We start from the raw sequence: 20,276 nt of genomic DNA on the forward strand, positions 1-20,276 counted from the left end.
ATGACAATATGAAAATTGAGAGAAAAATTACCTACTGATGTATTGGAGCGACAAACTGGTGCGTGATCAAAACGTGTATGTCAGCATCATCATCATCATCATCATATCATCATCATCATCACCATCATCATCATCACAACCATCATCATCATCATCACCATCATCACCACCACCACCACCACCATCATCATCATCATCATCATCATCATATCATGTCATCATAATGCTTATGATGAAGATATGATGGTTTTGATGATATGATGAAAATGATTGTAATGTTTTTGAAGATCTTTCAAAAGATGATGATGAGGAGGAGGAGAGGAGGAGGAGGATGAAGAGGAGGATGATGACACTACTACACATTATTTCATATCTGTAATTTTTTTTAAACTTAACACTGCCGACTTTACATGATAATGATAACATGGTTCATGAATAAACTATAAAGTGGTACATTCATTTCTATCAGTTGTTCAAAATATTTTTTGTTGATTTTTATAAAAATGTTGTCGCTCATAATGTTCTGTTCAAGGGTCAACAAACTTGATATATCTGGTTTGACCGCACTTAATCCTTGACATGGTAATATTATAAACGTGTACATCTTTGTACATGTATTTATATACTTATTAACGTCTCAAACGCTTTAACATAAATTATTAACATTGTTATTTTTTAACATAATCCATGCATATTAATCATATTATTTGAATTATTAGAGCAATGCCATAAAAATGTACTCAATATCACATCAATTTACAGTGACATGGTTATAAGTACAGGGACAACAATACAACTACAGCTGTTATGTATGACGTTAACCTTGTCGATAAAGTTATCCAATAAGTATAATTTAAGTTCATTTAAGTAAACAATACGAATTACTCATTAAGTTCATTTAAGTAAACAATACGAATAACTCATTAAGTTCATTTAAGTAAACAATAAGAATAACTCATTTAGTTCATTTAAGCAAACAATACGAATAACTCATTAAGTTCATTTAAGCAAACAATACGAATTACTCATTAAGTTCATTTAAGTAAACAATACGAATTACTCATTAAGTTCATTTAAGTAAACAATACGAATTACTCATTAAGTTCATTTAAGCAAACAATACGAATTACTCATTAAGTTCATTTAAGTAAACAATACGAATTAATTATTCAGTTCATTTAAATATACTCCACCGCCGACAGAGCATAAATGACATTCATCATTTGAACAAAACATGGTGTTTAATCATGTACATATATGTCTAATTAACACAGAAAATATTATAAAATAATTTATTTAGCCTATGGTCCATGCGCAATCAGTACTTCATTCAACATAGGATATAGTGCCACGGATTTTTTTCGGGATACAATTAATTATTTTTTATATTTCTAACTTAAAGTAAAATTAGAAGTTCAAATTTTTCAATGTTGGTAATGGTGTAAAGTAAATAACTTTTACAATTGAAGAAAAATACTAAATCGTCTGCTCCTTTTTTTGATAGTGAAAAAATACCAATTGTCAGCGGTGGAGCATCTTTAAGTAAACAATACGAATTAATCATTAATTTCATTTAAGTATACAATATGAATTACTCACTAAGTTCATTTAAGTAAACAATATGAATTACTCATTAATTCCATTTAAGTAAACAATACGAATTACTCATTAAGTTCATTTAAGTAAACAATACGAATTGCTCATCAATTTCATTTAAGTAAACAATACGAATTCCGCATAAAGTTCATTAAAGTAAACAATACGAATTACTCATTAATTTCATTTAAGTAAACAATACGAATTAATCATTAAGTTCATTTAAGTAAACAATACGAATAAATCATTAAGTTCATTTAAGTAAACAATACGAATAAATCATTAAGTTCATTTTAGTAAACAATACGAATTAATTATTAAGTTCATTTTAGTAAATAATCAGCAGTACGTTTTGATCCCGGATTTGTATTCTACACTCAGAGAACTTTTGTAAGTAGATTTTAGTGTCGTTTAACTTCATTGTTCTAAGAATCGACTGAGCACCTTACATAGATGAGTTAGTGCACCCAAAGATCCTTAAGATCTTCACTATCCCTGCTGTTTGACTAAATATAATTTAAATTACACAACCGCACAGTATGCAGGTCGTTATAAATTACTCACACCAATTGCCTAATTATCATACGTGAAATAATGCGTTGTGGAAACGAGTAATATGTGTATTGTTGAAGCAATGAATGTCTTCTGCAGGTCCACATGACATCTAAAGAAGTGTGATATTATCAAATAAACCAGAGAAAAGGAGAACACATGTAAACTGTGAAACTAGTAATCTTTTAAGGTATTTTTTTCAAAATCCTCATTAAATGCTTAGCCGACAGAAAGTTTTCTAAAAGTGATAGGTGACATTTTTCTTGGCCCATTGTACTGGCTCGTTAACTTGTCTATGATATGTACAGCTGACAATTTAAGTTAAAATAATTGGTGTCGGGTTAATCTATCAAATGGTGTGCAAATGCCCTCTGTACATCCGCCTTTGTCTCTAAGCAAAGTTTACGACGACATTTTTTGTTTTATGTTATCTAGTTGTCCGAATAATGATAAAAGTTTTTTGGAAAATAAGACAGCTAGAAAAAAACTTCAATTATCACGTTACTGGCCCATCCAGCCATGCCATATCGTAAGACACATGTGTCATAACACTATTGTGACGTCACATGTAGTTTTGACGTCATAATCTCGCATGATTGTCTCAGTAAAAGTTTATATAGAGACGAAATCTAAAATTTTACTACATTTATCTTTTTAAAAGTTTTGTGATAAATATAATATTACACTCATAACTATGTGAAATGAAACTTATCAAACTCGTTAAATAATCTGAAATGCTATTCGCTTAAAGGCTCGTGGCATATAAAATTATTGAACTCGTATATCATATCGCCACTAATGTAAGATCTTCAATTTATTAAATAGATATACACAGATGAAAAATACGAAACCCATCATTTTCTAACTTATTATCCTCTTCCAATCGTGTAAATACTTACACCCAATATGCTTCAAGAAATATTACAGCAAAAAATCTTATTCTCGATTATCGATTCTCTTCTACATTATCATTTTTGCATTCTATCTTAAAAATTTAACCCTTTATATTATAATATGAAGCCCATTATGCTTCTTTTAAGTCAGCTCCTTCCCAATTAGTCCTTATTCGGCAGTAACTTTATCAGTACCCTTAAATGGCTATTAAATGGACATCGATTCATCGTGAACAAACCTTGTAAATTTGTACGCAATTTACCTCATTATGTATTTGAGTGTTCAAGTCATTTTCTTACTTATCATGGAAAGTTTTTTTCGACAAAAAATATAGAAGTTGTTTCTTTTTGTGTCAACTTTTTTTTCTTTGGAAGTGATTTGTAGAATATTTAAACATCTAGTGGTACAAGGTGAAGATATGTATATACTTTGAAGATATATTTACCTTTTTAAGTTCTACATTTAATATTGAGTTTGCTGTATCAATGTAAAGCTCTTTAGATTGTGTGTTTTTCATAACTGAATTTCAATTTGTATTTCGATGATAGGATATAAAGTCTAAACCTAACTATTGCCTGATCCATTTGTTTTGATGTAGTATTAAGTTTAAAGTCGTAGAAAAACGATTATTAGTCGATGATGTCTTATTTGAATTATAACACAGTATGACGCCATATATGCTGTGACGTCTCCTTTGGTTACTTTTTTGGGTTTTGTATTGGTAATGATGCAAATGTTAAATACTATTTAAATTTTTAGTATCCTTTACTTGTGAAATGTTACGGGAGGCAACTCGTGCTGATCATCTAGAAAAAACAAACAAGACTTTAAAACGCCATTGTTAGAGTGAGCAAACAGTCTTTTTTGAATAGACAATAATGTGGTATGCTTTCCTTGAAATTTTCGTAAATAAAAACTTGATAAACCCATTTTTTAAAGAAAACACACAAAGGCCTCATTTGTTCAAACTTTATTGTCACTATGTACAAAAGGTATATAAATAAATTCTTATACATGAAATATGGACCATTGACCTACACTATTGATACACTTGCATGGATTTTATTTTAGCATTAGCTTCATTACAGTCAATATCAACAAGATTGTTCCGTACTCCTATTGGTACGATATGAATCCTAGTCACCAAACAGCACAAAATATAGAGGAACAATCAAGGGGAATTCAAACAAGGTCTACGATATTGTTAAACGTGGAAGAAACAGGATGATATTTTTGTTTTGAAATCAATGCGTAGGTCGATATGTTTATGTGTATTCTGTATATGCATATTACAGGGTTATCTGCCTTTGCATCTAGTTAAATACTGATTAACAATCATTTGCTATGATTGCGACATTATACATTTCACAAAAATAACGTAAATTTTTCTCACAAAGTAATGACGTCACAATCGTAACCTACTAAGAGAGATAACTCTGTAATATGCAAAGACGTTATGGCTTGATACAAGTACTTTGCTTGTCATGTTACCGCCAGCAGTATGAATAAAGTCAACCGAAAAATAAAGGAATGGTTGGTTATAGCTAAACGTTTTGTTTTCGACCTTAATACTTATGCATCAAGTTGAAAGAAAATATCTCTCCTTTGACATAATTATATATGTAATCCCGAACATCTAGAATGATTCCGAAACAAAATGTTCATGAGTATTTATATGTTTGAATATTCTAATAAACTGTAAACCATCTTACTTTCGTGGACTATTAAATTTCGCATATCTCGCATGCAATGAAAATGCGCTAAAATTACTTATCACGAAAAAAAACGACAAAATATATAATAAAGCTATTTAACTGGAAAGAAGTTGGTAGATAGGAAAACATGGTGGTTTACATTGCATTGTCTCTGACGAAAAATCACAAAGTAGTTTCGAAAAACGATTGCCACAGCTCGCTAGCCAATTCCTCTCCCAGTGCCTGATTTGAGTTGACTAAGTCCAGAGTTTTATTGACCTGTAGCGTCCTTATGACTCCACCAAGGTTGTACGTTATCTGGAATGAGGACACTTGGGCGGAGCCTCTCCTTCGTCGTTGTCCAATCATATCCTTCCTCTGGTACGACAACTGGTGTGACATAGTAAAGGTTAAAGATCAGATCAAAATCACGGGATAATAATGCTGTGTTAGTTTCGTATAGTGCTTAAACAGAAATATTGAATTATTGTATAGGCTTAAGATAATCACACATTTAAGACATTTTTTTTATAAATATTTAACATCATATCAATTAAGATTTAATTCTGTATATTGATTCAATCAATATTTTTAATCAAACTAACCCTTACAGAGAAGGTTAGATATAATTTAAGACGTTTCTATGTATGATTCATAAACTAGTTAGAGTTGCAATGAATTTGTGCAAATGTACGTAAAACTGTCACTTTTGATTTATCTCTGAACAGTGCATGAATGGTTCAGCGTGATAGCACTATAAAATAGGACAATATTTTCACTATCACATTACTAAAAGGAACAATTTTTCTATTTTTTTTTACGTTGTGAACCACACATACAAAAAGAAATAATCATTGAGATATCAATTTCATAAAGCACATAGAATTGTTGTCGAATAAGTTTGGAATGATGAAATTGCGCACTCGTAGTAGTTTTTATATAGAGTCATACAGAAAATGCAATTTCCATAGTCATATTTATTTTTAGACATGGTCATCGCCAAAATATGTACGTCCACGGTAATTACTCTACCTGTAATCTGTGCTATATTTTGTAATAGCATGTCATTTCTGGTCATATTAGCAGATTCCTCTGAAACATTTTTTTTTCTTTTTAATTTTACTGTTATATTTTAATACGACATTTTCATTAATTAAAACTAAACTCGACATAATTAATTATTTTAAATAATAACTTACCTTTGTGATAATGGGCATTCGATTTAAAAATATTGTATTGCCTAACTCTTTCATCTTTATATATTTCACGGATTGGTCATTATGTTTAGCCCCGCAAACTGAAATTCAAATCAAATAATATTTTACAATACATGAATTATTGGACGTTTAAATTAATTTTACTTGCATTTTAACCAATATATGTATATAAATTATACATACTGTAGGCTACATGTTAGCTAATATCAAAATGAAGATCTTATATGCATGTATGTGTATTGTCATGGGAATAAATACTACCAACCAACTAAATTCACTTGCAATTATATTTGTTTTGCGTATTTCACAGGCAAAAGAAGTCTCAGAAATAAATTGCAGCGACGAAAATGTGTCAGGCTTCGGTACCGTATAATCTTATGATTTTTAATTGTCTAATTACATTTACGCGAAAAACTATTTTGATGTGAAAACGCGAATTTAAATCTCGGCGAAAAAGTATTTAGATGTGAAAACGCGAAAATAAATCTCCGCAAAGAAATATTTGGACGTGAATGCGCGAAATTAAATCACCGCGATAAAGTATTTAGATGTGAAAACGCGAAATGAATTCTCCGCGAAAAAGTCTTTAGGCATGAAAACATGAAATTGAATCTCCACAAAAAGTATTTAGATGAGAAAACGCGAAATTTATTCTTCTCAAAATAAGTATTTAGGTATAAAAACGCATAATCGAAATCCGAGAAAAAGTATTTAGATGTGAAAACCGAAATTAAATCTCCGCAAAAAGTATTTAGGCATGAAAACGCGAATTAAATCTCAGCAAAGAACTATTTAGACGTGAAAACGCGAAATTAAATATCTGCGATAAAGTATTTAGATGTGAAACCGCGAAATTAGATTTCCACGAAAATGAGATGTCATAAATGAAAAGTGCTTATCAATCAATAATAAGGAAAAACTAGGTTAAACAACACCGTCCGCACAACAACGTAATAACATTGTGTGGGTTTGTGGTAAGTGTCATAGTGTATAGCCTACGGTTATTCCTAGAAATGGCACGCTGAGTGAGGTGAACAACCGTTTATACTATTCAGGATTGAAATACTAAAGTCTGGTTATCTTTTTGACCGATTAAAATGAAAATAAAGTAATTGATAGACATATATGATAAAAGAGGAAAATAAGCTTAAAAAGATAAGTTTTTGTCTCGCCGACTAAAGTGTGTGTTCTGTTGGTGTCAATCGTGTGTTGGCAAACATCCATAATCATATCTAGATTATTTTCTTCTGATTTTTATTTTTTTATTCGCATTTTGGTTTATTTCTATATTTGTCATTATCAAAAAGATGACTTAGACTTAGCATTCAATTAATCGACCGCAAAATATTTTAAAATAAGAACAGAATCGCCCGTCATACGCGAAGATGCATTGATTTTGAGTAGGCTTATCCAAATTATGATAAATTGCAATCAATTAATCAAAATAATCAATCAATCAATCAATCAATCAATCAATCAATTAATCAATCGATATATCAATGAATCAATCAATCAATGAATCAATCAATCAATCAATCAATTAATCAATTAATAAGAAAATAAAGGATTGGAAGAATGCAAAACAATAAAACAAACTGATATACTGTGTATTCTTTTAACAAACAGAAAAAAGAGGAGATAACCGAGACTGGTAAAACGTAAAGTCGACTTCTAAAAGCTCACAATGAAAAATCAGACAGCGAGGATTATACGTCAATAAGCCGATAAAGCATATCCTTAAGCGACATAAAGGTCATGGAGATGATCCATAATACAGTACTGAATAATTTAAGGTATAATTTAATTAATTGTAAAACAAGCCATAAAGCTATCACCCACCGACATCTTTAACCTCTGTGACATTCCTGTTGTTGAACTCGTCACATGTCAAACACGGAATGGGGTCTGTAGCTTGACGTCTTCGTCTTGATTTCCCGAACATTACTACAAACACACAAAATGTCGCCTTCCTTCACTAATACGTTTAGGCTGATATGAAGCATTTCTAAAAGTGATGTATTATCGTGTAATTTATCAATTAAATATTGCGAAATGCAGACACGTTGTATCGTCTACTTGTATATGCATCATCTGTCTGTTGGTGGCACATGTGATTTGTGAATGGGGATTTGAATAGAATTAGTCTAGGGGTGGTCTTAAAACATTTTGCCGGAAGCAATGCTATTAACTTTAACTTAAATCATCGATATCGTCTGCTAGTAGATTGGGTCAAAACGCTGCAAAATATACAGCATTTTCTTAAGTCAATGCTAGTATCATCTTATCTAAACTACAAAAAAACAGGTTTTGAAACTTTCTTATTATCACTTGCAGTAGATCAAGCAAGACAAGCCCACATCGTTATCACATCCAACAGTTGAAGGCGATTTCAAATGTTAATCTAATAAATGAAAAAGTCAATCTAGTTCAATGAAGGCTTAAATTTAAATGAAATATGATTCAATTAACAGTTAATATGAATGCTAAAACATTAATGTATTACTTCATGTTATGGCCCCTTTTTTCCTGGACCTCGGTTGTCGTGCTCGAGGCAAAACGTGCGAAAATTCAGAATAAGTGAAAGGAAGATTAGAATATTAAGCAGTCAACGACCTCACGTGTCATAACGTATTTCGCATTTTTTTTTAATATTACAAAAGTTGATCTCGATCTGGGAACGGATTGCATTAAATGTATGTTGATTTGAACACGAGAAAATTGTGCTCAAATCCAATATTTTGTTTCTGCGGTTCTTGAGATAACCGGAAACAACAACATTACTCTTCCTTAAGCATGTACACTGCATAACTTATCTTTTTATTATTTTGATGTATGCTATACATCACCAGGTGTTTTAAGAGCCTGTACACTAAAGTAATACTGACCTTTGGAACGTCAATTTTGTATGACTGGTCAAATGACACAATTATAACTGTCGAAAAGGCAACAAATGAATGTGAATAACATCTAGGGTGAGGCTTCATAATAAACCTATTATAAATAATAAATAAATACTTTCAATTAATTCAGAGTATACTCCGTTTGTTCACAATTTCTATTGGAAAAAGGGCACTTAAAATTTAATACAAGTTATAAGAATATGTTAAGAATATAAATGATTGATTGAAATAATTTTGATTATATTGATATAGTTACCTGGTATCGTCTCCAAAAAGAATTTCCCTAAATGACGCCCGATCGTCCTACCAGCCTTGGGGAGAGTCTTTACCAAAAATTCCTCCAGCTTACTCTCGGCATTTCTGGGTATCTCGATCCGCCTCGTATCGAGTACTGATTTGACGCCATCGACAATAAACATGCCAGTTGCAGGCAGTGTTCGGGAAATGAACGTGTCGAGATGGCTTCCGAATCCAGTTACTGCTTTCGGGAAGTCCTTAGTTACTATTCTTTCAAGGGGTTTTCCTATCCGAGCTTTTGGGAGCGTTTCGGTAAATACGGTTTCTACAGTTTTCGCAACTCGTTTTCCTGTTTCTTCAATTGGTGTATTAATCAAGTTTTCAAGGGTACCTTCAACTGTGTCGACTACTTTTGGAACAGCCTTTAATGCTAATCTTTTAATTGTAACTGGGTCTGTTTCAGTAAATATCGTTTCTACAGTTTTCGCAACTTGCTTACCTGTTTCCTCAATTGGTGTATTGACCAACTTTTCAAGGGTACCTTCAACTGAGTCTATAACCTTTGGAACAGATTTTAATGTTAATCCTTTTTTTGAAGCTGGGTCCGTTTCACCTAGAGATTTTCCTATATCCATCAGACTGTCTTTTGTCAGCTGTTCAAGAGACTTTTCTGTTTCCTTGATAAGGGTATTGACAGGATGTGAAATATCACTGATGTTCATTATATCGAAGCTACTGGTATTTAGTACACGAACAATAGATATTGGCTTTTCGTCGAATTGAATAATAGTTGGAGCCTTAATAAAGCTACTTCCCTCCATCTTCACTGCACCTGGTAGTTGATTTTCACCGATACTTGGTAGCTCATTTCCGCTTATTATCGGACGAAGGTTATCCCTCATGGGCTGTATGTCGTTATCTTCTACATTACCTGGGACAATGGGTAGATCACCAATGCTATTGTCAGATTTAAATGGTACGAAACTACCTCTGAAATTTTGCAGATGATTTTCATCCATTGTTGGATCATTGTTTTCCACATTTATCGGAAGTTGATCACCCATGGTTGATGGGTCATTGTTGCTTTGGTATGACTGCAGCTTATCCCTTAGAGTTTTAATAAAAATTTTATCCTCATCTTGTAGATTATGTTCAATCATTGATTTAAGTTTGCTTATACTTTCTTTTAGGTTGATGTCGCCAATTGTTGATAGGATACCATTGGTACTTTGTAGGGCGGTATCACTCACTACGGGCGAATTATCAGAAATCAGTTGTTTGTCATCACTGCTGAATGGTTGTTTGTTTCCACTAGTGACTGGTACGTTATCGCCACTTTCTGTGTTTGGTGTTGTCATTTTGCTGCTTTCCGATAGATCCTTTTCTGTTGTAGATAACTCATTCTCGCTCGTGATTGGTAGCTTATTGTCATTTGTACTGGTAATTGATGGTTTCGATTCAGTAGTAGTTGGATGTGTGTTTTCATTTGTGGTCGACATGACCTTTTCAGGTGTAGTTGATTGGTCTTTATCAGTAATGATTGGTAGCTTATTTTCGGCTGTGGTCGATGATACAATGTCAGTTTTAGTTTGCGGCTTATTTTCACTCGTAGTTGATTGTGCCTTTTCAGTTGGTTGCATTTTTTCACTTGTTGTCGACGTTGCCTTTTCAGTTGTTGTTTGTTTATTTTCTGATGTAGTTGACGGTACCTTTTCAGTGGCTGTTGTCGACGTTGCCTTTTCAGTTGTGGTTGTTGACGTTGCCTTTTCAGGTGTGGTCGTTGACGGTGCCTTTTCAGTTGTGGTTGTTGACGGTGCCTTTTCAGTTGTGGTCGTTGACGGTGCCTTTTCAGTTGTGGTTGTTGTCGTTGCCTTTTCAGTTGTGGTCGTTGACGGTGCCTTTTCTGTTGTGGTTGTTGACGTTGCCTTTTCAGTTGTGGTTGTTGATGTTGCTTTTTCAGTTGTGGTTGTTGTCGTTGACGGTTCCTTTTCAGTTGTCGTTGACGTTGCCTTTTCAGTTGAAGTTGTTGACGTTGCCTTTTCAGTTGTAGTTGTTGACGTTGCCTTTTCAGTTGTCGTTGACGGTTCCTTTTCAGTTGTCGTTGACGTTGCCTTTTCAGTTGAAGTTGTTGACGTTGCCTTTTCAGTTGTCGTTGACGGTGCCTTTTCAATTGTCGTTGTTGACGTTGCCTTTTCAGTTGTCGTTGACGGTGCCTTTTCAGTTCTGGTTGTTGACGTTGCCTTTTCAGTTGTAGTTGTTGACGTTGCCTTTTCAGTTGTCGTTGATGGTGCCTTTTCAGTTGTGGTAACTGTGCTTTTAGTTGTTGTTGTTGATTGTGTAGTGGCAGTTGTTGGTAATGTGCTGGTTGGTTGTGGTCTTATTCTATTAGTGGTTAAAATAATGCTTTCAGGGGCAGATGTTATATTTTCAGCTGTTTGTGGCGGCTCATTTACAGTGGTTGTAATAGCTGTATCCCTGTTGGTTGGTAAAATTGTACCACTTGTGAACGTTGGATTATTCCCAATTGTAGTTGGTGGTTCATTTTCAATGGTTGTGACTATGGTATCGCTTGTAGTGGTTGGTCTACGAGTGGTGCTCAGTTTTATAATGGGTAAATAAGTAGTCACTGTTGGTATGGTTGTTGGGTTGGTAGGTTCGGTTGGTGGGTTTGAAGGTGCGGTTGGTGGGTTTGTAGTTTGAGTTGGTGGGTTTGTAGGTGCGGTTGGTGGGTTTGAAGGTGCGGTTGGTGGGTTTGAAGGTGTGGTTGGTGGGTTGGTAGGTGCGGTTGATGGGTTAATAACTGTAGATGGTTGGTTATTGGGTTCAGTTTGTGGGTTGGTAGGTGCGGTTGGTGAGTTGGGTGGGTTGGTAGGTGCAGTTGGTGGGGTATTTACTCTGGACACTGTTGACGGGTTAGTAGGTTTTGTTGGTATGTTGTAAAATGTGGTTGGTTGGTTGTTATGTACTGTTGGAAGGCCATTAGAATCCCAGGGTAGGTTAGTGGGTTCTGTTTGTTGTTTATTAGGTGCGTTTGAGGGATTATAATCTTTGGTTAGTACGTGGTTTGGTTCTGTTGGTGGGTTGTAAGGTTCGTTGGAGGGTTCATAAGTTTCTGTTACTAAGTTGTGTTCGTTGATAACTATAGGGTCATTGTGAGGTTGTGGGTTATAACTACTTGTGGTTGTTACGTAGGCATCAGTAACGGTGGCTGGGTTGTTTCCAGAGATGGTCTGTAGGCCCGATCTAATATTAGGTGTATTTTCCACTTGATTTCCATAGTTTATCTCTCTGTAAGACAAAGAAAGACAACAAATAAGCAATGCAAAGATATTTTAGTTTAGCCTGAAAGAGGATCATTAAAATGAAAGTAAAATAATAAAAGTGTGAAATAATTTTGAGTCTTTGTGTAACAATGCATATGCTATGATAATTGGCGTGTATGTTCCGTTGTCTTGTAATTATTTCTATGGTATAACATTATTTGTCAATAATCAATGTATGTTTTATTTTTCATGTATCTGATGCCGAGATGTTGTTGACGTTGTATACTGTGAATTTCTCTTTCAGAGTCAGATATAATGCATGTTATTTCCATCAAAAAGAAAAAAAACTGGCATTATTGTAACAAAAATATTAAGTTATCGTCGTTTTCAGAAATCCATGATTCTAAGATTAGTAGATTGCCTTGGCTAGTTGATGGGATAATAATTCTAAATTTGTATTATTCATTCTTCGTACCTTTCTTTACAAGTGTGACAAGAAATCTTCGCCTGGTAATATCTAGCTTGACATCGTGTGTGTTCTGCGAGGGCGAGATCTTTCCATGTGTAGTAATCCTTCAAGATCTTAGCTTTGTAAATTTTGTCCACTATACTGTTCAGTTCCCTCGCCTCTGGAAATCACCAACATGCTTGTTTATAACGTTTGTTTATTATCCCTGAGATAATAGGTTTGGATCCCCCACCCCCACTCCAAAAATTTGGACACAACAATTTCGAGGTACGAATTCACATTTTTTATTAGTTTGATCTTTTTTTTTGTTATGAAGTGTCTTTTCTGCGTGTTATTTCGAAATTGTTATTTATGTCGTTATGTGTAAATGGTGATCTATTTTTGCTCATTGTAAAATCATGTTGAATGTTATTCATGAATGTGTACACCAGTTTGCCCTGATCTTACAACAACGTTTTGGTGTTTGGTGAGTGAAGGTTTGGATAGTTTAAAATGCTCAATTTTTGCGAGAACCCCAGAATAATAGTAAATAATTCCCGTATGGAGCTAATAAAGAGTGCATAATGAGGTTAGTTTAATAAGATTATTTAGGGTTCCCTTGATTATGTGAGTTTTCATAATACTCAACTTCTCGGTTATTTGGTCATATCCTTGTTTTCGTAGAACATTATCTTAAGTTATTTTTGGCGTCTTGATTTTAACGATTTAAGTCCCTCAACAGTGTCATACGAAATTCACGGAGACGTCTTTAAGAGCTGCTTATCAATGACGGTAACTCCGACAATGTAGTTATATACTAATTGACAATGTGTGGCTTCAAGCTATTCGCGACATTTTTGACATTTGCAATGAAACGAAAATTTCATAATGACAGAATCACCATAGCAACCAAATAGATATTTAAATCCATTGTCGGACTTGGCGCAGTTTTTAAATTTTGTACGCCTATTTAATGTAATATTACATGATTATAATTCTAAAGCTAATAAACTAATAAAATTAATTATGCACGTGAATAAACGTGAATAAACGAGCGTCTTTTGGCTAAAATCTTGTTAACATTGACAGAGGCTGTGACTTTCGCGGTTTTCTTTTGTTTTAGACATGACAAATGTTTAAGACAGTGACATTCGTGCAAGTAATAATAACACTGAATGCAGGAAAAAGATTCTCTCTGCCAAAGTTTGTTTTTGCGAAGTCATACTTAACAAGAGCATTTATAGATGTGTTACTCATTTTAATTTCCCTCGACTTCCGGAATCCAAAATGACGAATTGTGTATTTGCAAAACGTTAATGAGTAAATATGTATATTCGTTCCATTAAATACATTGCACAAGTTTTAACGAAGCATGTTAAGTAACATAAATCATAATGTCTCACATACAGACAAGTGGCACTGGAAAGACATTCGTTTTAATGTAAAAGGCATTCAAATAAATTTAATTGCGCTAACGATGAAAATACTTCAATGTTATCTATGTACAACTGTTTTTACCCTTTCGGCTTGTATACCAAATATAAACGACGGAAATTACATGAATCAAATCAACATTGATTCAGGAATATTGAACCCGCGCTTTATCTATTACACGGAAATAAGGTTTCCCCAAAAAAATGCACTTTGAAGCCCATATCCAGTTGGGATCCGGTTCAAGTCATTTCCTCATAGTTATAATAATGGCGATGTAAACGGAACTAAAGGCTTCAACTGTTGTGAAAGGTTATGGAAATGTATGACTATGCATAACACAAGAACGGGAGTAACAATTTTGCATTTCCATTACCATGTGTTAATATAGGCCGATTCCGGCATCAAAGAGTGACTTCCTCAAAATGTAACTTAGGTTTAATGAACGGAATCGCCGTGGCTCAAACATATGCAATACTATATGGAGACCGGAACAGAAAAAAAGATGTCAAAATTGATTCCAGATAAAGTAATGACATTTAAGATCTATGACCTATGCCTAAAGCACAAAAACACTAACATAATACGATAAGTCAATGATGAATCAATGCATAATAATGCCTTTTGTCATGTTACTGTTAAAATGTGATGATTTTTTGAAATATAAAGTCCTTACTTTGTCTACCTCTAAACTTTTGTTTTCTTTTCTGAAACAGAAGGTGGTAAAAAACCATGTAAGTAACTAGAATAGATGTAACCATTTGCATGGCAAGGTAAAAAAGGATTCGATGTGTATGCTTCTGTAAAGTCGAACCTTTTCAAACAAACATTCATTGTGTCTGTAGCAGATTCTAGTAATGGTAATGATACGTTTATTTGGTAACAAAAATATGTTCCTAACCCTGTGGACTCTTTTTCCCTGAAATGTACATTTGCATACATATTTTCAAAATTTACAAGCTACGCAACAATTTACGAGTCAACGTTAATATTTAAGGTTAACCCCGATGCATACACACTTTTAATCTACTTAGTTATCTTCAAGTACACCTATAAAGTATACAAAACATCACTAGTATAAACAGGGTCTAACTCCTTAAATCAATTTATCGTTTATACCAAGCACGAAATGAGAGTGGTAGCGATCGGTAATCGCGAAAGGTTTACAGAATCCAAAAATACATGTACGTTTTGATACTGTGTAATGTACGCATGCTGTCAGTATAAACGGTTTGTAGCTGCAGTATTAAATATGGAAAACTATCGAACGTTGATGCTTCATAAACAGATGTTTTATCATACCTGGAAAACGGTAAACGGAAAATTTGATTCCAAAAAAGATGGTAGGAAGACATCTCAGCTGTTGGGCTCAAACTGAATAATACAGTCCGTTATAGACAAAAATGAAAATAATGTTTGGCTGAACAAATTATTTTGACATGTTAGCCTGGTAAAATATGTGTTTTTGTTTAGGTTTTATTAAATGGTCATTATTTTGTCTAATGTGTCCTATATGGTAAATGTTGTCATAAAGTGAATCAAATTTGCGTTTGAAAGGAAAGAACTTACATAGGTATCGCTTGATGTTCAAACCTTTTTGAATTTATTGTTATATTTTTTTTTGTTGAAATTGAAAGTGATCGCTTATCGCGAATGAATTCCTTCATTGCAACTGGTCATTTAATACGTGAATGTAATGTACGCAATCATTTAAACAATGTTTAAGCATTCTGTAATCTTTTGTGATTGATCTATGTCACTGTAAGTGAAAGATGTAAAAATTAATTATGTGAAACTGACATTGCTATATATCGACGTGTTCTTCATGTTAATCTAATAGTGGAACAAATTAACAACATCTTTAATGTTTCACCTTTATATTTAAACATTCAAAATATCTTAAATTGATTAACAACAACGCTTTCCGTAGCGTTATCCTTTACAGAGATAGGTTACTCTTCTGGCAAAATTGATCTTCTACAAATCAGATAACATTTTAATCACTTAACAAAATAAATTAGAACATAAAACTGGCATGCGATTAATAACATCTTGTACTTACTTTTTCGATTCTGCACAGATGCGGTTAAACTATTGAACAGCAAAACAGCAACCCAAAATGGCAGAATCATGTTGACCATCTCTGGACGACGTGTAGCAACGACTGATCGCTATAACGTTGTGAGGAGAAGACAAGATATATGGAGACACGAAAATTCTAATTAATGAATACAAATACATGCAGAAATGACAACTACTACTCGACAGCATAACTTGATGGCCATGATAAATGGGTTTATGTGTTTATCTCCACATTGGATAATAAATAGCATGCCTGTGTGACTGATTGATACTAAATGGTGTGTTGCAATGTCTTACAGGCATTGTTTTTTCACTTAGCGGTATTGTGGGGAAATTATCATTCATACTGATTAACATCTATGGGTTAATGAATGCAATTTTGACACGAACTGTTCAAGGTTGTAAGTAATAGCCACGATTATATGATTCTTATATTTTTTCTTTGTATTTTTCTCCATTGTGAAAAAATGTGATATAACGGAATGACATGGTAAAGCTTTGAGGTAATATATCATGCAATAACTGTCGCCTTTCTTATAGAAATTACTTCTTTAACTGGTACATTACTTGTACGTAGTGATTTCGCAATGTGTGTTAGCTTTGTATGGTGGCATTACATCATTTCAATAGCTCGCTTAGTTCGAAGGACAAACGAAACTTAAGTCATAGCTCATATTACAACGTCTTTCTTGTCGTCCGTTTTGTCAACCATTCCTTTAAATGCGTACTTAATTAATCAATGTCTTTCGATGAATTTGAATTTAATCATTCTTGGGCAAGGAATGAGTATTTTTTCGATCGATGAATTTTACGAGGAGGGGGTATTAATCATAGGTTCTAGGTCTAGGTAGTGTAAACATGTTTTGATTGATAGATCAGTGATAACAATATTATACAAACTCTACCAATGGGTACTTTGTTACTTTATTAAATCTTGGAAACAATTGTACCCTTACCATTCAACCGTTTGTGTTTTTGAGGTAAACCGCAGAAATAAATGACTGAACTATTCTTTAAAAAAATATTTCAGAAACCTAACAAATTTTGCTTAATAAATGAATTGAGGGATGTATTCCTTCTGTATTTTTTGCATTATTACTATGTATCCTAAAACTTATACTCGCTAATATATATTGATTTCAATATAACATACAGGCATCTATCATTTGTAAAGGAGGAATATCAATAGGGGTCTCTTGGTCATCAACACTAAGTTTTACATAATGGTAAATCTTGGTAAGATGGATATAGTATTCTATTCAGAACATTGATTTTCTTCTGTGCCTTTGGTAGTTTCAGTGGTCAAATGGCTAAAAATGATTTTTTCATGATTTCAATTTTCTCCAAGTTAAATCGTTGATTGTGGTGCAGGTGGATAATATTACCGATTCTAAAAGTGTGAATTCATTAATTTCAGTTGAGAATACTGTTCAACACGATGAAGAACTAGGTCACAGTAACTTACTTTAGCATTTGCTTAATTTTCTTGTTAAAAAACTCACTTGAATAATTTTCTGAATATAACACAAATATAAAGACATAAACATCGCGTTTTTCGCATACAATATTCAGTCACAAAACCGAAAAAAACCTGCTCATTTAGTTTACACACAGGGATATACATTAAACAATATTTTAAAACTGAAATTCACAAACCTATGTATGTAACTGCTAAATGTTCGTGTTTTATTTGACTGCACTAATCGAAAAATGATACACGCAATGTGATAACGTCTTATACATACATATATAAGGAACGAATCAATGTGGCTTATACATAGTGTTGAATAAGATATTCTGTCTCTGTTACAGGAGCATGCTTCTTTGGCTCAATCTTTTACTGTGATTTGCTTTGGTTGATAACAATGTTGCGCCATGGAACAATTTTTGACAATAAGTTATAATTTCATCATATTTTCATACGTACTGAACAGTTTGGCTTCAATACCATATAAAAATTAAACAATGCACTCAGCTAATTATACCATGAAATGATGACATATTATATTTTAAAGTATTATACACATAATGTAGCTCATTTACCCTCGGAAGAAAGAAACATTTTTCTACGGTGAGATAAACAGCATTAGATATAAAAGTGTTTGTTTGAATATCGGAATCTGGAAATAGCATTTATCTAAACAAAAATGAATGAATGTGGATAGAAGTACGCCAGCGCATTTTCACAATAAAACAATATTTTTGGGAATTTGGGCAATACAATCACATATCAATATCACTGTCAATTATTCTGGTAATCTTTATAGAAATAAATTACTATTGGAAACAAAGCATGCTTACGTCCAAGTTATTATTTTCCTGACGTTTCGCGGCTTTTTGAATTTCCAATACATTTTATTACGCTTATGGTTTGCCAAAAGGTAGAAAAACGAATTATCTATGTCTAAACGTAGGTGCATTTTTTTCATGCAGAAATCCTAGAAATGTATATTAATTGTGTTAAGCATTGATTCCTATCAAAGACCGCTAAAAGTTAATTACTAAATCAATCTTACGTCATTTGCTTATTTCTTTACCAAGGAATAAAAGTCAAAATAAGATTGATCTTTTAATTTTGGCTACAAATGAAAAACTCCTTTCATAAGCGAAACTACATATATTGTATTCAGCTATTGGTGTCATTTGCATACCATTTGAATAAATTAGCGATAAAAGGATTTGAAGTGCTCAGTCATTGCTGGAACTTTCTGACAGATGACACGTAAAAATATGTGAATTCAACTTAAAACGTCGTATTTATAGTTTTAAGTATTACCTTGACAAGTAACATTGATGTAACAATTTGTAAAATGACGTCATTTCCCATTGTAATTGTTCATTGTTCACGTATATTTCTCATTCTTGTACAAAATGTTTAAGTCAAGTACATCAACCTAGATATCTTAAACCTGGTATCTTGTGCTGTTGTAGAAGTCATGAGGAAATATTTTCACGTACTTCAATTAAATCAACATTTTCAAACACATTATTGCAAACATGAACGTTGTGTAAGTAACAAAAAGAATGCAATAAGCATTTTCTATAATCAGGCGACAAAAATGGAAGGAATGTTCATTGTTGGTGTATTTTTGTTTTTTGTTGTTGTTTTTTTTAACATTAAATGTCGACTCTATTTGTCGTGACGGAAAATAACACACCTGTAGGTAAATAGAGTTCATGTTCATTAACTCGTTATGAAAATTACTGCGTAATATATTGCGAAATATTTTTGTTGTAACATACACAGCCAATATTTCCTAACCTGAATTTCAGGTCAAAAATCTTGACCTGAAATTCACCTGAAATTGACCAGAAATTCTGGTTAATTTCAGGTGAAATTCAGGTCAAGATTTCTTGACCTGAAATCTGGTCAATTTCTGGTCAATTTCAGGTTAAGATTTCTTGACCTGAATTTCAGGTCAAATTTCAAGAGAAATTCTGGTCAATTTCAGGTGAAGATTTCTTGACCTGAAATTCAGGTCAAATTTCATGCAAAATTCTGGTGAATTTCAGGTGAATTTCAGGTCAAGAAATCTTCACCTGAAATTCAGGTGAAGAAATCTTGACATGAAATTCAGGTCAAGAAATCTTAACCTGAATTTCAGGTCAAGATTTCTTGACCTGAAATTCTGGTCAATATCAGGTCAATTTCTGGTCAAGAAATCTTGACCTAAAATTCAGGTTAAGAAATCTTCACCTGAATTTCAGGTCAATATTTCTTGACCTGAATTTCTGGTCAATTTCAGGTCAATTTTAGGTCAAGATTTTGAAATTCTGGTTAAGATTTCCTTGGGTGACTTTCAGGTCAAATTTTCTTTGGATCATTTACTGGATACTGTTACGGCTTTCATAGATCTACTTTCTATTAAAAATAATTTGTAAAATTGTCTATTAAAATGATTCCTCCAGTATAAAAACGTCTGAAAAATGAAGAGAAGACATTGTAAGTGTTTTAAAACAGT

At 33.1% G+C, this 20,276-nt stretch overlaps 1 protein-coding gene across 1 annotated transcript; it reads right to left on the reverse strand.

Annotated features, from left to right (window-relative positions):
- Window positions 1-4,000: 4,000 nt before the first annotated feature.
- Window positions 4,001-16,475, reverse strand: LOC138323609 (serine-rich adhesin for platelets-like). Its single transcript, XM_069268329.1, has 6 exons — window positions 16,295-16,475; window positions 12,829-12,982; window positions 9,110-12,378; window positions 7,793-7,897; window positions 5,936-6,033; window positions 4,001-5,126 (listed from the first exon to the last, which is right to left on the reverse strand). The coding sequence occupies exons 1-6, from the start codon at window positions 16,371-16,373 to the stop codon at window positions 4,920-4,922; spliced, it is 3,912 nt and encodes a 1,303-aa protein (XP_069124430.1). The 5' UTR covers window positions 16,374-16,475; the 3' UTR covers window positions 4,001-4,919.
- Between the last annotated feature and the right edge of the window lie 3,801 nt (window positions 16,476-20,276).

This window comes from Argopecten irradians, chromosome 5 (assembly GCF_041381155.1).
Source record: "Argopecten irradians isolate NY chromosome 5, Ai_NY, whole genome shotgun sequence".
In the NCBI taxonomy this organism is placed as follows: Eukaryota; Metazoa; Mollusca; class Bivalvia; order Pectinida; family Pectinidae; genus Argopecten; species Argopecten irradians.

Coding starts and splice junctions, on each gene's coding strand:
- LOC138323609 (XM_069268329.1), bottom strand. CDS start 16,373: ATGGTCAACATGATTCTGCCATTTTGGGTTGCTGTTTTGCTGTTCAAT. Junction 12,983..16,294: donor ATCTGTGCAGAATCGAAAAA/GTAAGTACAAGA, acceptor GGTGATTTCCAG/AGGCGAGGGAACTGAACAGT. Junction 5,127..5,935: donor GAATGCCCATTATCACAAAG/GTAAGTTATTAT, acceptor ATGTCACACCAG/TTGTCGTACCAGAGGAAGGA.